General features: G+C 42.4%; 1 protein-coding gene across 1 annotated transcript in view; it reads right to left on the bottom strand.

Moving 5' to 3' along the window:
- Positions 1 to 962: 962 nt before the first annotated feature.
- The window catches only part of LOC134872125 (ephrin type-B receptor 4a-like), a 33,554-nt gene continuing 11,593 nt past the window's right edge, over positions 963 to 22,923 (bottom strand). The window contains exons 2-17 of the mRNA XM_063895276.1: positions 17,950 to 18,020; positions 15,781 to 16,062; positions 13,890 to 14,280; positions 11,663 to 11,815; positions 9,567 to 9,902; positions 9,355 to 9,479; positions 8,450 to 8,615; positions 8,119 to 8,218; positions 6,552 to 6,616; positions 6,287 to 6,400; positions 5,694 to 5,941; positions 5,398 to 5,613; positions 4,631 to 4,780; positions 4,237 to 4,430; positions 3,637 to 3,795; positions 963 to 3,112 (exon numbers count right to left, since the gene is read on the bottom strand). Of these exons, the coding sequence (XP_063751346.1) occupies positions 3,004 to 3,112; positions 3,637 to 3,795; positions 4,237 to 4,430; positions 4,631 to 4,780; positions 5,398 to 5,613; positions 5,694 to 5,941; positions 6,287 to 6,400; positions 6,552 to 6,616; positions 8,119 to 8,218; positions 8,450 to 8,615; positions 9,355 to 9,479; positions 9,567 to 9,902; positions 11,663 to 11,815; positions 13,890 to 14,280; positions 15,781 to 16,062; positions 17,950 to 18,020 (2,879 nt within the window). The 3' untranslated portion in view covers positions 963 to 3,003. The remainder of the gene's footprint in view (positions 3,113 to 3,636; positions 3,796 to 4,236; positions 4,431 to 4,630; positions 4,781 to 5,397; positions 5,614 to 5,693; positions 5,942 to 6,286; positions 6,401 to 6,551; positions 6,617 to 8,118; positions 8,219 to 8,449; positions 8,616 to 9,354; positions 9,480 to 9,566; positions 9,903 to 11,662; positions 11,816 to 13,889; positions 14,281 to 15,780; positions 16,063 to 17,949; positions 18,021 to 22,923) is intronic.

Genomic DNA, 22,923 nt, shown 5'->3' with positions numbered 1-22,923 from the left:
ACAGAGATACAAACACCCAGAAACACAGTTTTTAGTGTATGCTTACAAGGAAAGTTACTCATTGTTATTTATCTCCGCTACATGGGAGCTCCACATGCACAGGTCGGTACTTTGTGGGCCACACGAGAGCCGTAGAACAAGAGGCATGAGTCAGTAACACAGAGATAATCAAAGAACATTAATCAATGGACCTAAACAGTTCTTGAAGCCCTTGGCAGCTTCGCTTGGTTAGCTTTGGGTATGGGAGGAGAGAGAAAAAGTGTGTGAGCGTAAGAGTTTAAGCTTATGCGGCGCTCTAAGCTGCTCCCAGCCCGAGGCGAAGGAGAAAAAAGAACATCTCTTCATGATTAAAAGGGCTGAGGACCAGGAAGGGAAACATAGGAGAGGACAAGCTCCCAGCCCTGGAGGGGTAAAGTCTCTCCAGAGGAACAGAAGGCAAGAGCAATGCAGCGAAATGTAGACTCAACTCTCGCTCACGCAGTCTCCTGTTTCCCTCTCATTATTAAAAAACGGGGCGAGGGGATAGATGAGAGGGATGTTTGCAACAAGATCCACAAAGGAGAAGGAAAAACATTCCCCCATTACACATTTTACTCGCACATTTCTGCTGTGATCGTACACAGATCAGAAGAGGCATTATCTAACCAAAGATGAAAAGCAACAGAACAATTTGTTTGCTTTACATCTGTGAGCAAAGAAGACATACACAATAAGAGAATAAAAGGTTTAAACAAATCCAGAAGATTCAGCACGTGGCTGCAAAGGTGGAGCTGCTTTGCTTTGATATGAGACACAAGCCATCAGACAGGTAAATGTTAAGGATTTTCGGATCAGATAGGGACTTCCTTTGACTTCCATAAGATGACGTCCACATGTATTAATGCAGATGTCACGCTCCACTTGAAGAGAAAATTACTGATGTATATCTGCAGAGGCCGAGTTAATAATCAGAGGAATGAGGCTGGATGGTAAACACTGGTGTGTATCTTTATTATGAATACTGAATACAGATTAGCCTACACACAGGACAGTAATCAAAACATACTTTTATCTATTCATTATTACAAAGTTGGTTTTATTGAGATCTTCAATATGAAGATCACATTTCCCATAATCCAAAAAGGATTCTCTCAAACTCTTGCGTGACAATACCAGTTTTTCTTATCAAGGCTCATTAAACACATTGGACATTTTGAAGTTATAACACAAACCTCAGCATGTGGCCTTTTACACTTCATTTGGTGTGTATTTACCAGACTTTAATTTAAGTTAAACATCAGATTTGAATGGATTTTTAAATGTGTGTAAATTGCCCATTAAACCTCCTGAAACCCTAGGTAATTATGATGGAAATACAAAGTCAAATGAAGAAGAAAAACCCAAATTGCCCTCACTTAAAATGACCAAATCATGAAGGATCCTATTTTATAAAAGTGCCCTATGGCAACAAGGTTAAAGCAATCATAGCATTTTGTATTAAACTGTTAAAACCACATGTTCGTGATTTAGTGCAGAACATTGTGCAAGACCTTAATGTCAAAAGACTGGTATTATCCTCGGAGAGATGCAAAGTCTGAGCAACACTTTGACATTTTGAACTCCTGTATGTTATTCCCCTTCAACATATTGTTGTATTGAGTCGAGCTCAGCAATATGATTAGCATTCCACCTTGAAACCAATGGAAACGTCTGGCTGCAAGATGGCATGTTAGCTGTGTAATGTGCTTTATGCTAAATGCTTAACAATGTTTGCTGACCACACAACCAGCCTCTAATGAAAGAAAATAAGACACTTCATTTAAAATGTGGGGGGGCTGTGCTAATCAAACAGCAGTGGTGTTAGCATTCCCCTCCGAAACCAATGGATACCGGAGGCTGCCAGCTAGCATGTTAGCTTAGCTGGTAGTTGTGCTTTTTTTTGTTGCAACATTTTAAGAAACATATTTTGTGTAGCTTGGAGTCAAAGGCAGGAACATTTGCGCACTACACAACCAGCATAATGGCAAATAAAACACTGAACTTCAAAATGTCAAAGTTACCCTTTGAGGTACATTTTAATGAGACAAGAATCACTCATGAGAGATGACTGCTTTATAAAAATTGGCATTTAAGTCCACAAAGACGACTGAATGGCACTGGTAGATGGGGAATACAGAAGAGGAGGATTAAAGATGCATCAGTTATATCAAGAAAAACACGTTTTAAGCCAGACAGCTCCCATGGTGAGTGTCTCAGAGGAAACCAGCTCTACAGTGTTCCCTGGTCTCTGAGTTGGTCCGTGTTCAGACACACAGGCAGTAAATATAATCAACCACACTCCAAGTACAACACACAGAGTTACAGATTCACTCTGAAATGACAAAAAGTGCTGATGAGTCTCTCTGCCCGGTGAAGAAGAAAGACGTCTGATTAAGACGAGTACAGCGCTCTCCGAAGTTTGCATTACACATCACACCTGAGTAAAGAGGAGGTAATGTTGAAATCAAAGAGAAACAGAGAAGTACAATCCAACAGTTAAAATGTTCTTGATAACGTAATCCAGATGGATTAAATGGCAAGACACCCAGGGTGACAGCAGTTCTCATTCATGATTACACAACACTATGGAAACGAAAAATCCTTGGAGTCGCTTTTTTCTTTTGTCTCCTTTGGTGAAGTTTTTTCAAACCAGTCAGTTTGCAAAATGACATGATACTACAGAAACTTTGTCAGTTCTGATCATTCTCTCCTCTTGGTGCAGCACGTTTATGGGGTCCTTTACTTCAGGTAGATATAAAAACACAGACCACAAAATGTAAAAAGTCAAGTCTGCAGGACGTCAACAGTCCAAACGTCTCTGTGTCCGACTCTCTCATCCCGATCGGAAAGTCTCCTTTAGTTGTTTTTTCCTGGTCATTATATGTTTCTGCCAATTGCCCTTTGAGTCCGTGTTCAGAGTGGGATCAGAGCTCTCGGTACATGGCAGCACCTGTGGGCAGGAGTCCAGGTTAGACAACAGGTGAGCTAGAAGGTCACGGTTGCAGTGCTCTTGTTCCGAAAGGTCATTGTCTGGATGCTGGAAAGGATTTTCCTCTGGTGTCCTGCCAAAGTCACTCCCATGTGCAGCAGATCCCTGGAAAATCACACATGAGACAGGAAGATCAGAAATAAAATCCTAAAGCTCTTTGTTATAAATAGAAATAAAAATGCAGTCATACTTTTGCTTTCTGAGCTTCCATAATAATTTACTAAGAAGCAAGATATATATTACATAATTTGAGCTGCAATGATTAGTCGCCCAATCAATTAGTTGATAGACAGAAAATAATCGACAACTATTTGGGTTAGATGTTGACCGTTTGGCCGATAAATAATGCAAAAATGACTCCCTGATTTTCACAGTTCTAATATAACATTAAAACAAAGGTCTTCGGGTTTTGGTCTACTCTGATAATGAAAATGATTGCTAATTGCAGTTTTTTTCCAAAGTTTTCTAGAGGTAATTAAGTCGGTTGAGGAACCACCAATTCTAAAGGGCTAACTTCCCAACCTAGTACCATGAGAGTTTGCAATGAAAAGTGAACATGTTCCTGAAAAGTGAACATGTTCCTGAAAAGTGAACATGTTCCTGAAAAGGAAACAGGAGACAGTACTGACTCTGTGCTGATCTGGGCCAACTGGTCCACCGTGTTGAAGCCGGCCTGCAGGAAGCTGTCTTCGTAGCGCTCCATCTTGATGGCCCTCAGCCATTCCCCCACGGAAGCACAGGACGAGAGGGCTAAAGGTGCACGCTGGTCCAGCAGGGGGTAGGACAGCCTGCGGGAAAAAGTGGAGTAACAATAGAAGAATTCACACACACTGTCAACAAATCAGCAGCGAAGAGCTTATAAATATCCTGCAGCAACATTCCAGGCGACAGGCAAAGGTATAATCTTAGGCTGAGTGACTGACGGGGACAAACAATGGGATTTGTCAGGGGTGGAGTGTCCTCGTCTGTATGCAACCAGCTGACAGGCAGAATGTGGAGGAAGGGAAATGGACACAGCAAGTGGCTGACAGGTCCCAGCAGGACATGGAGGTGGTACATAAGATTGGGCAGCAGGGGGGTAATGTCTGTCCTGTGACTCTTAGATGCTTAAAGAGAGGGACATCATGGAATGACTGACATGCTTCCTTTTCTTAAGCTGATGATTGGCTGTCATTCTAACCCCGTCAGGCAGGTTTTTCTGTCAATCACCCAAACCCAGCCGCACTCACCCTGCTCCTTCTTGAGCCACTATTTTCAGCGATGCCGGGTTGCGGATCAGTTTGTCCAGAGCACTGACGAGGTCCGCGAAGCGAGGGCGCGCCGAGCGGTCTTTCTGCCAGCAGTCAAGCATCAGCTGGTGCAGGTGGGTGGGGCAGTCAGGGGGCGGAGGCAGCCGGTAGTCCTGCTCTATGGCGTTGATGACCTGATAGGTGGACAAGTTATCACGATTGAAACCGATGCAAAAAGGGTAATTCAATAAGGTTTGATATGCATTGAGGGTACAGACAGGAATAATAATTTTAAAAAAGAAGGACAAAGTTAGGAAAACACGTCTCGATTAACTCTCAGCTTCAAAACCCTAAAATTCATATTCAAGTTTGCCCATCATGGCTGTTAACTCACATCCTGGTTGCTCATGTCCCAGTATGGCCTTTCTCCAAAGGACATGACCTCCCACATGACGATGCCATAGCTCCACACATCTGAGGCCGAGGTAAACTTTCTGAAGGCGATGGCCTCGGGTGCTGTCCAGCGGATGGGGATCTTTCCTCCCTGCACAGAAAAGAAAAACAGTCAGCACTGCAGAAGTTCAAATAAACAGGAGCAGACAGGGCTCTCTGGAGCGAAGAGAAGAGTGAAATAATAACTTCAAGTTAATGAAGCAAAATAATGAACTTTCACTGCTGTGATATAATATTTCAACAAATGTACAGTGTGTGAGTAAATTACATTTTCTAACGTTAGCCTCAGTCTTTAAGGGGATTTTTACAGGGGTGGGCTTAAAGAGACAGGCGCTTAAACGGAGCATTTCAGACAAAGGGTTAATACAGGTCAATTTATATGGACAATATGCAGAAATGGTGTGTTTTTTTACATTAAAGCATGTAAACTTCTGGGGTATACCCAAAATGCAAATATGAAGCTGAAGATTAGCATCACATGTCCCCTTTGAAGTTAAAACTCCGATTGAATTTATTTTTCGAAGCCTGAAATCTGCTTGTCAAATCAGTTTCCTAGCCATCATCCACAGGCTGGAGCCTCAAACTGAATGTTACTCGATGATTACAGGAACACGAATTTAATATTGTGAATATTAAGTAAGATAAAGAACTGTTTGAACGACAGGAGTTTATACTGTGAAATGAAATAGTTTCTAGGGGAGATCTCACCAGAGAGCTGGTGTAGGTCGGGTCGGAAGAGTTCTCCTGCAGGAAGCGTGACAAGCCGAAGTCAGACACCTTGCACACCAGGTTGCTGTTGATCAGGATGTTGCGGGCAGCCAGGTCCCGGTGGACGTAACTCATCTCTGCCAGGTACTTCATGCCGGAGGCGATGCCGCGCAGCATTCCCACCAGCTGGATGGGAGTGAACTGGCTGTCGTTCAGCTGTGGAGCAGAGCCACAGTTGAGTTGGAGAAGCACAGAAATGGCCGAGTCTCAGTTTGAGTTTTCTTTACAACACTCACCCGCAGAAAAGAGTCCAGAGCTCCGTTCTCCATAAACTCTGTGAGGATCATGACGGGGCAGCTCGCCGTGATGATCCCCTCCAAGTGGATGATGTTGGGGTGCTGGAACTGACCCATGATGGACGCTTCAGACAGGAAGTCCCGTCTCTGCTTGTCAGTGTAGCCTCCTTTTAGTGTTTTAATGGCTACGTAGTTTTCTTTTTTCCCCGGGACCTTCAGCCGCCCTCGACACACCTCTCCAAACTCTCCTGCAGCGTAGACACATAAACACACATTAGGGCTGTTTTCTCTCAGAGGTGTTTACCACATTAGGACGACGACAATAGGCAAACCCAAGCTCGCCCGCAGCTAGTGGTGCCCTTCGCTTTGAATAAGGGCTGGTAGTATGGTAACATATTTCTCAGTTAATCGATTCATTTAAGGGTCAAGATTGAATTTGTCAAATAAAGAAAGTAGCGAAAATGGTTTTAAATGTCACAGTAAATTAGATTTCCTTAATGGTGTTATTAAAAAAGTCTGTGCGTCCGCAGAAAGAGTTTGTACAAAGTTTACATACTCCTGAATAATGGGAAGAGTATAATGCTGGGGCTTACCGGCACCGATAACCTCCTCGATCTTGACAAAGGAAACATCAATCTCTTTGGCAAATTCTCGGACCGCCTCATTAGGGTCCTCGTAGGTGAAGGGGTCGATATAAACCTTGACCCCTGCAAGAGAAAGACAAATAAGAGTCGTGGGAAAGGAAAAGAAGAAAGTTAAGAGTGCTGTGAGCAGCAATGAGCGGGGTCACATACAAAAAATGATTTTTCTTGACGTGAGCAAATTGTAAATCACATCTGAGCGCGTGTGTGTCCTTACCTTGGCCGATGAGGTACTGGCTGTTTTTGTCGCTCAGCTCTGGATCCTTGACTCGACTGTGTCTGCTGCAGGTAGGAAGGAAGAGAGAAATAGAATAAAGATTAATGAGAGAATTGGCAGCGCAATTTATTTGATGACAAGGTTTTAAACTCGACATTGCTAGTGATTTATCAGCCCAATGGTATGCATATTAACAATGTGCAATAACAGTAATGGGATGCTTCTGTAAAATATAAACAGTAAAAAACCAAAAATGTGCCCAAAAACAACACAAGGTTTGAATACTTTTGTTTAATATTATTATTTGGGGGAGTGTGTGGGAGAGAAACCCTCCGATGGGTCCTTTGCAGACCATTTACATGCACACAAACCTATGTAACACACTACAGGAAAGGGTAAACAATCCTAAAAAGCATAAAAGGGCCTCTTTAAGTCAACTATATACATGTGAAATATAAAACAGTACAGTGGAATAAAACACTGCTTATATTACATCAGTCTGTAAAGCAAAATGTGATCATTTTTGGATCCATTTAGAGAATATTCTGATACCTCAGCCCCATGCCCTGACAGGTCAGAGGTCAGCTCAGCTATAGAGCAACACCTTGCAGCCAGCAGAGATAATGTCTCTCTGTTCCAAAAACACCTCCATCATTTATTTTTATGTATATGCCTCAGCGATCTCAAACACACATCACATGACGACGTGTGGTGCTGGTTTACCTGAGCCGACTTCTGTGGCTCCGCTCTCTAACACACGCGGTTCCATTATAATTCAGCTGTAACAAGCCTGTAGCTACTGGATCTCTGCCTTCCTCCATTTCTGTCCTGCTCCCACCTCATAAGCCTAAAATAGCAATAATGCACCACCCTCGGTTAGTGGCAGATCTGGGCCTCTGCCACTGGTTTGTGTGTGTGTGTGCAAGTGTGTGTGTGTGTGTGTGTCACAAGGTCACGGCTATTGTTCTCCTGTCCTGTGGAAACAGGGTTGGGACGCCTGCATCCTGTCTCCCTGCCCTCTACCTCTATCGTCATTTCTCTCTCTTACTCTCACACACACAAATATTTTCTCACACACACACACACAACACACACACACACACACACACACACACACACACACACACACACACACACACACACACACACACACACACACACACACACACACACACACACACACACACACACACACACACACACACACACACACACCATTTCTCTCACTCATGGCATCAAGCACTATTTACCCAAACAATGAAGCCCGAGGAAAGTGTTCTAATGAGCAGGATAACTTTTAGCTGTGTAAGCGAAAGGCATCAAGATCGTTGTTTTGTGTGCTGCCTCACACACACACACAAAGCAATGGTGTGGGTAACAGAGTGCAAATCCACTGTTGATAAGATATGACTTTTATAAACAAAAGAACAAAGCGGTGCCCGACTGTAAAATTGGGGTCACTGTTGTTATTACTTTTCAATTTCCCCTTTTTTCCCCGTTTCCTGTTATTCTGTCAGCGTTTTTTTCCATCTTTTTCTCTGCCTCTTCCCCTTTCCCTCGTTCTCACCGTATGCAGTAGGCGGCCACTAAGACGAAGGTGACAAGCAGTAACATCCCGACCGCGATAAGGATGCCAGGTACTAGGAACTGGGCGGCAGAGTCGTGACCTGAGGGAGTGAAGAGAAAGAGTTAGAGGAGTGTAGGACGGAAATCCCGACAGGAGGTTTTACATGGGGAGTGAAGAATAGGACAGAACATGACAGGAATGTATAATATTAAAGATGTAAGGACGCTAACTCAATTCAAGGGCACAGCAACACATGCATTCAACACATACAAGTGCAGCGAGTTCTGAAAAACCATCCAGAAGGAATTTAAAAATGTGTGAATATGCTTACTATCAGGCAGCGTGCGGAATAAGGCAGCAGGACTGAAGCTGCCATACCCGCCCATGGTGCGCGCCCGAACCTGAACCTCGTACTGGGTCGCCCTGCGGAGGTCCGTCAGCACCGCCTGGTTCTTGTTACTCTCTGTGTAGTGGCACTGATCTTCACTACGTCGCTCCTATCGTATGAAAACAGAGAGAGAGTTAACAGGACTGAAAGTGAGAGGGAAAAGGGAATAAGTGAGGAGTTGAGAGCTCAGAAGAAAACTCAGAAAGACATCAAGAGGAATTAAGACATCCAATCTTTAATTTACTAAAGCATATAAGGGATAAGTATGAAGAAAAATAGGGAGGATGATTCAAATATAAAGTATAAATATTTAGAATAAAGCTGAACTTTCAGTAAATGGGAAAAAGTTAGAAGGTTAATTCATTTCTAATTTAATTAGTTTTTAAATATATGACTTTCGTTGACTTCATTCTTGAAATGCAAAACAAAACAAAGATCTTTATCCAAATATTTTGACCCTTTATGCCGTAATACTCAATATTCACCCTTATAAATACATATTGTTGATATGTATATCTAGTCAAATTGACTCAAACTTATATTTGTTCAGTCCACTGTACATTTAAACATCTGTACAGAATCTAAATTCTATCTAAAGTGTCTCTTTTCTTGGCTGTACGAGCTTCTGAACCAGGTTCCCCTGTGTTTTGGTCAGAGCAAAAACACAAACATAACCATTGAAAAGTAAATAAACCTGTGTACTGTATACTGCCTCCACAGTTGTTACATGCAACACTAAAGGCTAAGGTGGAAATGTCTTAAGCCGATGTACTGCAATATATAATTAACACTGTCTGAGTCATGGTCAGAAAACAGACTGTGGAGGGACATTGTCGGGGGGCTCTCACCTTCTCACAGTAGCGGATCTGATACTGCAGGATGGTGTAGTGAGGCTGAGCGGACACTGACCAGTGCAGAGTCAGGCTGCTCTCTGTGGAGTCGCTCTTCCGAATCACAGACACCAGCGACGGCACTGCACAGATGGCAGAAGAATTATAAATACCAGGTGAAATTCAGACTATTTATACCGCGCTGGTTCCTTCAGCTTCACCTCCCTTACCGTTGTGGCTGGTGGTGATGTTGACACTTCCACTGGCAGGGTCTTTGCCGCTGACATGAGACACCCCGTTCAGAGACTGCACTGTAAAGGAGTACGTGGTTTGAGGCAGCAGGCCCCACACCTCTACCCTGCGACCCAGCAGGCCTTGCTGCTCAGGCCGGTAGCTGACGCTGTCTCCACAGGAGAGGCACGGCCCCTTGGGGGACCTGCATACAGAGCACCTGACGGCGTAGCTCAGGTCTGTTCTGCCGCCGTTGTCCAGAGGCTCGTTCCACTCCAGGCTGAGCGTGGTGTCATTGATCTTGCAGAGGACGGTGCGTGGAGCAGAGGGAGGTCCTACAGCGACAAAGAAATGGCAAAAATGAACTGATTTGGAATTTCAGTGAAATAATTATCCTTAAAGCTTTTAATCTAGCCAATCATAAAGGAATAGTAAGCCATAAATACATTCATCCCACTTTATACAGAGATAGATGAAAAGATTGAAACCACCCAAATGTCTTTACGACAACAGGCTCTAAGTTAGGACCAGTTAGCTCAGCATTAAAACCAAAACATTCCTGGCTCTGTTCGAAGGTAACAAAGTGTGGTTTAAGCGGTTTATGTGGGGGACTGGTTCTTCACCAGGTGTCGTGGCTGGCTCAGACTCTTCTCTCCAGGAAATCTGTACTCCAAGCCAAGAAAGAATACTAGTTTTTTTTTTTTAGGCTTAGCCATGCTCAGTCTTTATGCAAAGCTAAGCTAGCTATGCTAAGTGTCTGCTGCCTGTAGCTTCATTGTCAGACATTAGACAGTTTTATTCATCTTTAAAGGTCTTTTCCTTTGACAGATAGCACTAGTAATCATCCACAGAATATTGTCACATTATTCTGTCATCTCATTTTAGAATATAGGCATTGCCAAACTCTGGCGCAGTGTGAGAAATGTCTCCATCAAATCAAACTATAATCTCTTCTTTATTATTTTACTGCTGCTTTACTTTCCATGACCAACACAGACTGTTTGTTGATTTTGTTTTCATATGAGCTGAAGACATTTTATTCAGTAAGCCCATGAAGTCACGAAGCAGAACGAGGCTCCTGCAGAGGCTTTGCATCACAGCACCAGCATATGTGTAGCGGGATTTAGCTGGTGCAATTACGTTTGTCTAAAACCGGATGATAATGATCACGTCTGAAAATTGTAAGAAGATAGCTGTTGCCTCTAGCCAAGTATAACTAAACAGCAATACCACTCAGCCACTGCGAATGAGTTTCTGTTCTTGCCAAGGAGACAGAGCTTTGTCACTGAGCCTGCAGCTAACTTAAGTGCTAATAGTGCTCTCATTGGAAACCCAAGTGGGGCAGCTAGACAATCTGGATGAATAAATTCTGAATTTGGGACTGGAGATTTTTTTTTATAGTGGTGGTACATTTTATGATTTTACAATCAGAATCCACTTTATTCAAACCACCATGGCTGCCATAGTATTGTAAAACGCTTAATTTCAAGGAAAAAATGTCCCTCTGATTTACAGATGGCAGGGCTGGTTTTCCAATTTTGCAGACAAATTGAAAATAAAAGTGATATGCAGGACTGCACAGGCAATCCAGACACAATAACATAACATATAATAGGAAAGGCCTAATTGAGTGATTAATAATTAAGATAAAGCCCTAGTAATTAAAGTTATCAGTAATAATAAAATTGGATGTCAATTCTAGTTCTAGGCTTTCACACCTGCAGAGGACAGGAAAAGCCATCATCCCAGTTTCACTTTGTTCCACATCTCCTTTGTGGCCAGCGCCAATAAGTGCACCTCATTAAGAAGTCCCTCCCATTCACACATCCCACATGTGGGTGAATTGAAATTCCTGACTCTTCATGGAGGTGTCACTTGAGCCCATCAATGCCTACTCTACTTTGGAGTGGACGCCCTACCCCCTAACCACCTGTCAGCAAAGACATGCATCTCAATGGCCAGCAGTGGGACAAAGGACACAAAGCAGATTAGAGAGGTTTGGCTAAATGACACCGAGGCTAAAGAGAAGTAGCTCCAAAAGGCAAAGTGAAGAAAGAATTAAAGTTCTTGTTGCTTAGTTTTTCTGTGTACTTACTTGTGCACGGCATGTCAGGCGTGTCCGACTCGGCACGCAAGTATCCAGATTGACACGCACACACGGACGCCCCTGCCATGATGGCTTGGCTGAATCCTGGACAGCTTGTGCACTGGCCCTCCGAGGATGACTTGAACTGAGCTGGAGGACAGGCTGGGGAGGACAGGAGAAGGCAAAATCGATAAGATTCAGGAGATAACAACATCTTCAAACCCGCCGTGTCCCTCGGGGTTGGATTGAATTTGCTTTTTGTTTCATTGTACGTAGATGCCAGATGGCTACCCATTGACAGACACAACCATGTAATGAGGGCTATAAACTGAAGACAATCACAGTCATGAAGCTGGTAGTAATGGTCAATTTAGTTTATAAACTTGACTGTCATTGGCCTGCTGCTGATCCTTGACTCTCCCTGACCATATCTGAGTAAAGCCTAACACTGGAGAACTGTCTATCATATTATACTCTCTGTCTGTGTTTGTAAAACCAATAACTGCACTGTGGCACTCACGGTGTTAAAGGACAAGCGCTGAAAGGATTTGTTGATTAATCGACGAGTTGACTGACAGCAAAATCAATCGACAACAATTTTCCCAATTGATTGGAAAACGTTAAACGCTCTCTCTGGTTCTCAAGGACTGCTTTTCTGTTTTGTATCACAGTGAATGTATACCCTTTGCCCTGATCTGAACCCACTTTATATTGAGCCGTCTCCTCGTAACGCCACGTTCAGACAGTGTTTACAATGAGTGTTCGGTTTAAATGCAGCTCCTGCTGAGTGAGAGAAATAAAACAATAATTCTTCACACCAAGTGGAGCACTTCTTAAAGGATCAACACACTCTTTCTGTGACATTTTGCCTGCAGGAATTTCCATGATGTGAAAAATGTGCTGAGTGCTGATGCATGTCTCACCTGTTAAAGGTTGTTAAAATATATTATTCATAGATCAAATGCAAGGGACTGAAACTGAACAGTATAATGAAACTAAAATTGAGTTCTTATTCCCAACACAATGACACTTACAGCCTGTTTCTATTGTTCACTAAACAGTGTTTTTCAATGACTTCAGCTGTAAACTGTCTATCACTTTAGCAGTTCACTCCGATTTGAGTGTCTATTTTCTCTGAGTAAAAACTACTTTATCGAAATACAATTCTTTTCACTTTGAATGTTATGGATATAATGATTATTCTTGTACGCTTTTGTATAATATAACATCAGTAAAACTAAAGTTTACTGGTACTGGGATAGACGTGTAACAATATGTATAGCCTGATTGAGCTTTAACTCTGTATCAACTTCACAGCATTCATACGTTTTATGATAAAAGGTTGTGTACGCAAAATATTTATACAACATTTATGTAACAAAGTATTTTGATTTTAAAATGTAGATGTCAATTTCACTTTTGAACTGGCCTATGAAGCAAACCCACTTTTCAATCTGGCTATAAAAGACAATTTCTCTTTATGGTCTGATGAGTGTTTTTCCCTCTCTGCTCTCTGCAGTAACAGAACGCTCAAAATGCCAAACCCACTTCACTCGAAGCAAAATGTCGGAAATGATTTTTTTTTGTGATGAAAAATCATTATACCTCCCACGGAGATCAAACTGAATCCTACCTCCAAAACACACACAGATGCAACCATAGACTTTCTGTTGAAAAATAACTATTTCTCCTTGTGTCTCTGTGTCTTCAGAGCTCAACATGTGTCTGTGTTGGTGTGATGCAGAGTATCTGTGTGTGTGAACGGCACAGGAAGGGGTTCATGCACCAGGCTTGTTAATTGGACTCATTAAACAGAGCTGCTGCAAGGCTCCTGAGAGAATCCTCCTGATTCTTCTTCTTTTTTGTCTGCTTTGCTTTGATGTTCTCAAAGTGATATGATCTTCACCCCGACTGTTCCCCCCTGCTCTCGTTCCCCTCACCTCTCCTCTACCCCTGTGCTCCTTCTCAGTTAGCTGAAGCTGGAGTTGTGGCAGCAGTAAGCCTTTGACCCTGCTCCTCCTCTCAGAGATAAGTGCTGCTCCGCCTGACCTCTCTCTGCCCACTCTGTGTTACTGCCGCTCCCCTGCCTCATTAGTTTCCTCTCAACGTTTCTCTCCTTGGTGAACCCCACCCTCATCTTTACCATTGTTTTGCTCTTGTTTAGTCTGCCTGCTCTTCTGCCAGTGCGGGTGTAGTCTATAAACAAACATGCGCCCTAACCTTGCCTCCTTCTTACCTGTGCATCTTGTTTGTCCTTCAAAGGGTTCATATCCTGGCATGCAGGCACAGGAAGTAGTTGGCTGGCCCACCCACTGACCGTCTTCCCCGCAGAAGAGCTTAGGTGGCCGAGGTCGAGGTCCCTGCTGGGCGGCGTGCTGCACACACACACCCTGCGCCTCCTGCACCAGTGTGCGGGGGACCGTCTCGGGGAAGGAGGAAAGAGCACTGACCAGGGGGGGACACTTCTTGAAGAAGACTCTGACGGACAGCAGGGCCATGCAGGCGCCCTGAGCCTGAAAGGCCAAGTAGAAGCCTCTCTTAGATAGAGGGCCGAGCCGTAAGGTCTTCACATTGAATTTCCGCTCCCCGCCCTTCCTCCGTAGAAAGTCTGCAGCCACTGTGTCCACCTAGGAGGGGAAGAAAGAGAAAAGATTTTATGTGATGGCCCGATTCCAACACAGGCTTCAGTCTTAAGAAGGACCAGACTGGCGGTTTTGCATGTTTTAGACATTTTAGCCCATTAACCAAGCATCACATATGCTTCATATTATTGAACCTTTTCCAAAGCATACCACTGTGATTTCAGATTGATTCCCTACCTTCCTGGCAGCCATTGTTTCCCATTTGTTACAGTACACTTTGAACCTCAGCTTGCAGGGTCTTTAAACTCGCTTGGGAGAAGGGTAATTTATCACAGAGAACATTTCATCACTTTTATTTCTCTGTCAAAGTTACATTATTTAGTAATGAAGTCGAGGAGAAGGCACTATTTTGAAACCCTCTCTTTGGCGGTGTGTTCAAGGACGCTACAACATCTGAGGTTTGACGACGACGAGCCGAAAAGCACTTCACTCATAAGCTGTGCTTTTGGAAAATGAAAGCCAGGAGATGAACTCTGAGCAAACACGCAGGTTGTGAAACAGATTGAAAAGAGCTACGAGGAGAGTTTACAAAACAGTTCTTGATCGCATGAGACCATATCATAACTTGGACAGAATATAAAAGTGATCAACAGTGGACTGTAATAAATACATAGAGCAACCTTTATCTCTCTGCAAGCGGATGACTGTAAATATATAATTGAGTGCCGACTGCAAAATAGAGGTCAATCTGAACTCTCTCTAGCTCACTCCTATACATGTATTGCAGTGGTTTATGGGATAGTGTGGGGTATGCTTTTGTCAGAAGTCAGTTACAGTAAAGTACAAAGTTTACTCAAACATGGAGTGTTAAAAAAAGTAAAATAAATATAAAAATCAACCACTTTTATTTGCAGTCTTGCAATGTTTGTGTCAGGGTATATCAGGGGAAATTGAAGAGCGCATTGATTGGTTAGGTTTACTTCACTTTAGCAACTTACTTACCATTAAACTACCATTAATTGCCATGTCAACGCCTATATCGCTAGCTTTTAAGATAAGCTTTAGGTTGATTTTACAATTAAAAGCTTAATCGCAAACGTATTATGTCATCCAGGTTCTTACAATTAATTATTAATGAAAGCTGATCAATTTTCAAGCTGAAAAAAACCTGTTATTGTTCCAGTTTTTTCAAATTGTGAGGATTTGCTTTTGTAGTTTTTTGTTAATCCAATCAAGATCAGAATGCAGCCAACAGATATGTTTTTGACTGTAAGGTAGTTAAAAAAACATTACTGTAGACTTGGATTAATAGTCTATGCTTTTTCTTCTAAACTAAACTCTGAGTTCTCCTAATTGAGAAAATAAACAGCATTAATCTTTGAAATGAATTGTTATGTTATGGCCCTTTAGGTTCAAATAAGTGGAATCCAATAATGTGTAAAGTAAATAACAACCACAGAGAAATAAGCAGTGCTTTAATACTACTGAACAAAGAGTACTTGTGACTCATTTCAGAGTCTCAGATGGAGGGGGGAGGGGGCGTACCTTGGTGTATGGGTTCTCCATCCAGGGCGGGTTAGTGGACGTGGCCTCGTCGGAGTCGGCCTGGTAGTAGTACAGGTTGAAGGTCTCCTTGCAGCTGCGGTGGTGGGTGCTCCTGGACGAACACTCCATCACGGTGAAGCGCAGCTCCACGTAAACCTGAGACGCTCCTCGCCGCTGGATAAAGCCGCTGCGCAGCCAGTGGCTGGAGGCGCTGTCAGTCTGACAGATCTGATAGGTCCTCACGCTGTTGTTCTCCTCATCCAAACCACTGACTTCCTCCCACTGAGGGCAGAGAGGAGAACAAAGCGTTGTCAAAGGTTGAGTAAATGACATCTGACCCAGAAAACTTTTTTTTAATTCCCCTGTAAAGGCTTCCACTACGGTCTTCAAAAAAGTGATCCCTTTAAAAGTCCTATTCATCATAATAATGTTGGGATTTTTAGTTGGCCCTCTGCTGCAGTGCACCTGTCAGAGGCCCTGGGGACAGATCCGCTCTGCTGTGGATTTAAGATTCAGCCCAAATTTGAATGTGGGTTGTTAAATCATTCCTCCTGCCGAGCAGCAGCCCGGCTAGCGGGAATACAAGTCTCAATTGTCAAACAAAGCACACTGCCGAACACAGCAGCCGAGACAGACACGGATTCCACCCTTCAAACACACTTTTAGAATAAAATACAAGAGAGGGGATATCACAAATATGTATGAAGCAAAGCCCTCCAAAGAAAACGACATTTGTTGGGGAGCCGAATGCAACAGCAAAAGGCTTTAAAGTTTGGCTTCTGAGTCAACAGCAAACATGTTCACCATCACTGTGCTCCCAAGAGCGGGAAACAAGCACGACATTAACATACTCAGGGAAAAATTTAGCAGATTTGCTGAACTTGCGGCTCAGAAATTCAGTTATGTTAATATGTAAATCTTTAAAAATCCATTTGCAGATGATGTGTTGAGTGAGGCTAGATAACGGTCTGAATGAATTTACAGTGCAGCAGAGCAACGAGAGCCTGGTTTGAATCTCAGGCTGGTTACCATTTCTCTTTTCATCACAAAAAATAAATACTATGGACTCTGGCAGCAAATATTCAGTGAAAATATCGAAAGAAACTGAAAAATGTGTTTTGAGAGCGAATCAGAGAGCTGTCCAAATACACTGAAGTACCCATAATGCTTGAAATGTATATTTACATACAAAATGTGTTTGATGCATTCACATTAAACTTAGTAAACGTTACAGGGTTAATCATGGTAGTCTGTTTGATACGCCGACTGTTAAACCGTAAAATGTTATAGAAGATTCTGTTAAAAATAGTTTTATGTTGGTGTTTGGCGTCAATATGCACTTCATTCGTTGTTCTTTTAAAGTAATGCAACGACTCACATTTACCAAACTGATTTGAGAATAGAGGAGCCAGCGTTAACACCTGACAGGACGAGCATTTTCCACAAATATCTGCTGTAAGGGTTTCATAATCCTTTAATGCTAAAAATAAATAGCTATATATTTACCGTTTTAAATCTGTCATTTTGATGCAGACGGCTCACGGCACCTCCTCGCCGCTGCCTGTCATTACAGATTAAATCGCAGTTTTTTGGTCTATGGAGTTAAGTTAGTGTTGCCATAATTTGACAATGCAAAGCTTCTGACAAGCAGTTTTTTAAGAACCACGTCTCTGCGCAGGCTATATAGAGACTGTTTGCCTGTTTTGTGTTGCATCCTAATCAAAGCCCGCACACACATTTGTCGAGTATTTCTGTCTGGTTTCAGAAAATCTCCCTGCCAGCATCACTGGAACCGTTTTCCTTCTGAGAAATCAGCAAGTTGAGCAGTGTTGGTCACTGACGCTGTTGGCAAAAATACCCTAGCAACCACTCGTCAGTTGATCAAATTACAAATATGTCTTTTTCTGGCAGCAGTATTCAAAATTGTGGGCAGCCATTAACTTCAACTCCAAGGTTGATGGGATATCTCAAGGCATCTGCTTTCAATGTACTCTGAATCCCGAGAACCACATTCTCTGTGGCGTTTCCTTTATTCTGTCAGTTACCTGCCATATAAGGAGCTCTTTTATAAGCAAAGTAACAAAGGAACCGCTGGAAGCCAAAAATCCACAGTCACCACACGGTCTGTGTTAGTAAAACAGATAACATAGTGGAGCTGGGGTTTCATACCTCGGGTTTGGCATGTGAGAAGACCGTCCATTTGAGATCAGAAGTCTCCGTCTTAGTGTTCATCAGGACCTCTGTGGAAAAAAAAAAGATAAAACACATTATATCACAGCATGAAATGTAGAAAGGACACGTATACGACTCATTTACATTCAGGGAAACACACACAAGTGAATTTAAAATCAAAGAGTGAACATATTTCGAGTCCCGAGCTCTCTGCCAAGTATCAGCTATGGCTTACACTGGGATTACGCTCGAAGATGGAGTTTCACCAGTCAATTACATCTACAAAAACATTCCCACTACCCTAAAATTGTCCCTCCTCTCATGTTTGTTTTCATTCCACCCACGTCCCTTGTGTTTCTCGGAGACACACCATGCCTGTGGTCACACTAAACCTGCTGAAAAGAGTCCGTCTTTGTCCAGAGGAAGTAAGGACAAGAAGTGTGAACAAGGCAGCAGAGCAGCCTCGGTGCACACTCGCAGAAATAAAAAGATTTAAGCCCTTCCAGTCACGATCTGTGATTACAATAGAATTGATTTTCTGGTAATCTTTTGAGGGGCACGCTGCCAGCCCGCAAACAATCGGAGCTATGATTCAGTATCGCAATAAAACCCCAGACTTGAACTGCATGCAACTTAACACAGAGTTTGGTTAAGGTGAAGGCACTTATTTTCATGCGAGGACATCTTTCTCCCCCCAGCTGTGTTGGCAGATTGTCTCTGCTGAATTGTGACTGGTGTTCATACTGATGGGGTGAGCTTTCTGCCACAGACTGGTTTTTAGAGCCCTGCGTTTTCTCCACAGAGGCTCATCTCAAGGGTGAGGCCGTTTGGTTTTCACCAATAAACAGGATTTAATGCGGCTCTCCTGTGTGCCATGATCAAGGCGAGCGCGTGCGTGGAAATGGAAGTCGGAGGAAAACGAGGTTTCAGGCTGAATTCATCATTGGGGTTATTAAGATGTTTTGTTGAATTAGGCTCCTCATATAAAGGCTGCACAGTGAAGTCGGGCCTCCCATAACCTCACTAACACACACACACACACACACACACACACACAATATATGACCCAGCTTGGTGTTGGTTTTATTTCCCCACAATTCTTCCCACAAAAAAAGTTGTGTTTTCTTTTTCATACCAGTAATGATTTGAGTAGTAATGCTATGGTGCCTGAACTGCATTAAAACGATAATTCATTTAAACGTTTAGTCCTTTTTTGGGCAGGAAGCCTGGATGAGGCCAAAGTGTTGCTTTTCTCAGCTGTTTATTATGATCATTATTGTTTTCCACTTCCTACTTGCTGCACATGCTTTGTTGTCCAAAACATCTGCTCTGACTTCATGCCCGCCAAAAAAAAGGCTCAGAGTGTCAATTTACACACAGATTCATTCGTTAGTTATCAATATGCGGGATCAGATACGTTGATCTTAAATTAGACTTCTTTTTCTGGTTTAATAATGGCTATGGGTTTAATCAACACCTCAACTGAAAATATTTGTTTCCCCATCGTCTGGCACTTAAAGTTTAAGAAGTAGTGAAATGAAACTTGATTCATTGTTTTGTTAAAATTCAATAAAAGCTCCTGGTGTCCTCCTACCATTGGGAACATATTGAGGTTTTGTAACAACCCTGAAGGCTTCACACCAGACACTTTCTACACTGCTATGGACAGCCTTGCACTGATGTACATTTTCTACTGTAATATATTCATCCACATGTGTATATATTTTCATATTGACTGTTGTATTTTTGTATCTATATATTGTATTTGCATACGTCGGGATTGTGGGAAACAGTATTTCCATCTCTTTGTCTTTACACAAACTGAAAGACTGACAATAAAGTTGACTTTGACTGGGTTCCGGGATATCAATAAAATGTATCATTCAATATTTTAAAAAGATAACCGTTATCTACAGCCCGGAAGTAAGGAAATAACATTATCTAAAAAATGTTTAGCCCAAACTCCCCATAGTTTGATTCCTAACTGTCAATACCGACACGTTTAGCAGCCTGAAGGATGAAAACGATATAATTGTCAGAGCTACGTTTATTGTCTGTTAAATAACGGTGACTGGTTTCCTGTGAAACACTGCATACAGGAGAACAGCATGTCTGGAATATTTTTTGTGTAGAACATTATGAAGTTCTGAAGGCCGTCAGGGACTCGTTGTGCTCTATGAATATATTTGAACACCAACACTAACATCAACACTTAGTAGTATTTTACAAAAATAACAGCAACGCCCACAGTTACAGATCTCTGTGAACCTCTGTGAGTAAAGTGAGAGGCAATCACATTCAGTACTTAGCAAACCACGGCCCATTGAAATTCACACTAGGGGACAACAAAATTTCTGAGTCGACTTTTGATCTCAAAGGCAAATTTAACAACTGTTTAACCACGTTTTACCAACTCTAAACTGAAAATAAAGAACTATTTGGATATAAAAAGCATACAATTCAGTGTTTTCTTCCTACATCCTTACATGTTTAAGAACCATCCTACATCTACGTCCACAGGGAAGTCCTAATTTGGATAAAAAATGAGCTGCTATTTCTTCTTTAGATTAAAAATATTAATACAGACTAATTAGAAGAAAAAGACAAAGTGTCCGGTGTCATCTATAAATATCTGACTCTTTATATCCTCGTTTTCTCATAATGATTTCAACGATCACTCGATCACGCCCACTGCTGCTCATATAGCCCCTGTTAATTTAATATATTTCCTCATTGAACAACCCACACTCACACACACGCACTAACACACACGTAAATGTCCTTCCTTCCTGGACCCCACTCTCCCTGCCGAACAGCCCAATTATTTAAATCTTTCTACTGCACTCCTCCGGTGTCATTTTCCTGTTCCCATCATCTCAGTCATACACAGAACATGTGCCTTGACATCCCGTATTATTAGGGGGTTGCGCATGCAGCAGGTTTGTCACGAAATTACACTGAGAGATACATGTGACTTCGCTCAATTACCTATTACCCATTTCTATTTTACAATCTAATCATTTTGCGCTCTCTGTGTGCAAACTCCTGGTAAAGAAACACATACACACACGCATTGATGCTCCACAGGAGCCCGGCAGTTTTCTAACAACAATCTGAGGCGATAAAGTGGAAGAAAGGAGAGTCTGCAGAGGGAAAGAGGAGAGAGGTGGCTGAGGAGGATAATTGGATGACAAAGTTCAGGTCGGTGCTTTCCCCGCAATTTAGTCTACCCCGAGTTCACTCCAGCATAATTAAAAGACACACCTTCATAATGCGCAGGCTGCCCTGTCTCCACCTGTTTCATATGCAGATTTTTTTCCGTTTTTTGAGGGAGTGGAGGAGGAACGCCACCACCCCAGGCTTGATAATCACTGTTTATCACGGCTCTGTCATTACGCTTTATGAGGCAGGATGTGTGAGTGTTTCGATGAGATGGCGAGTGTTTGCATTATGTGCATGCACGGCCTTGCTTTCCCCTGCTTGAGGTTCAGCCTTTAAGCCCTGGCTGGAGGAAGCCGGCGTTTCCCCCTACATTCTCACACAGCGGCGGCCACCCACTGCCGGAAAATTGCCCAAAGGAACAATGAGAATTCATCATGGGCCTTATTTAACACCCAAAACAAACAACTGTACAGTAATTACAGTACAGTCATCCACATTAGGAGACAGTGGAGACGTCGGAACTGATACTGGCGCTGGCAGGGAGACGAAGACTGAGCCCTGGATTTACAATTATGGAAAAATTGGAGACATAAATATTTTTTTATGGACATTATAACACTTTTTTTTACCAAGCTTAAAAAGGCATGTCTGACGAAGACTGAAATTAGCATGGTTTTGTTTTTATTTAAATAATCTAACCGTGTCAGAAACACACCGGCATGGGAAGGTTTTCTGTGTGAAAGGCAGACAACAATGGAGGGTGTTGTACACGATTTCTCTTTGAAATGTAAAACCTGTATTTTTTTACAAAGAGTGAGTATATGACAAATATGACACCCTCATTTTCTTTAGAGCTGTCTTCAGGCTTTAGACAACCAACATCAAATTTGAGATCAGCACCCATTTTGACTGAAACCCATTTTTCACTTTTGTTCATTTCTGTCCCTGTATGCCCCATTTTTACACTTTCTCCGTGGCTTTGGAGTGAGATAGGGAAATTATAGGCCTATGAACGTTTGCCCTGCTTCGGCTACAATTAAACCTCATTTTAATTAAAGAAACAGAGTGCCAATTACCCTCATACACCGAGAGAAATGGAGACAGAGGGGAAGAACAGGGGTAATGAAAAAGGGGGATGTGAGAAGGGAAAAGGGATGTTAAAAGGATTGTATAGAAACTAGATGTGCTTGTTTGCCAATATTACAGCTACATACACCATTCTACTTAATCTCAGCTAACATGAAGCTATTATGAAAACATTTCTGTAGACCATGTACATGAACCACATGTTCAGCTTATTTATTTCAACCTAAACAACACTGACATCATCTTTTTGTCAGTAAAAAAATCCGTTGGAAGTAAATTAATTGAATGTATTACTGAAATGATTAGCAAAGCATCTGCGTGCACCTCAGTTGTTCGGAGGTTTGGGACTCGAAGCCGCTCCATATGTCATAACGTGATAGGAGACTTAATGTCCTCCAGGTGAAACTCAGATCCCTGGGTTTTTTCTCCTACAACATTTCCAAAGCCAATACCCGGACATTTGACATGCTTATGGGATGTTCTGATGCCTTGGGCAATTTAATACCTACATGTTTTATTAAAGCAGAAGTTGGGAATTGTGCTTATTTGACTCATGCCAAGAGTTGGATGAGAATATTAATACCACTCCCTTGGTTGTACTGTTAGCTAATAATAGCACTGAAACACAGTTAGCTTGGGTTGGCTACAGTCTTTGTAACATGCTAATCTAACGGGCTGCTTGTGCTAGCTTGATATTCATCCCACAAACATGATGAGAAAACA

Source organism: Eleginops maclovinus, chromosome 11 (genome assembly GCF_036324505.1).
Source record: "Eleginops maclovinus isolate JMC-PN-2008 ecotype Puerto Natales chromosome 11, JC_Emac_rtc_rv5, whole genome shotgun sequence".
Classification (NCBI taxonomy): Eukaryota; Metazoa; Chordata; class Actinopteri; order Perciformes; family Eleginopidae; genus Eleginops; species Eleginops maclovinus.
This window is presented reverse-complemented; position numbering and strand designations above follow the sequence as displayed.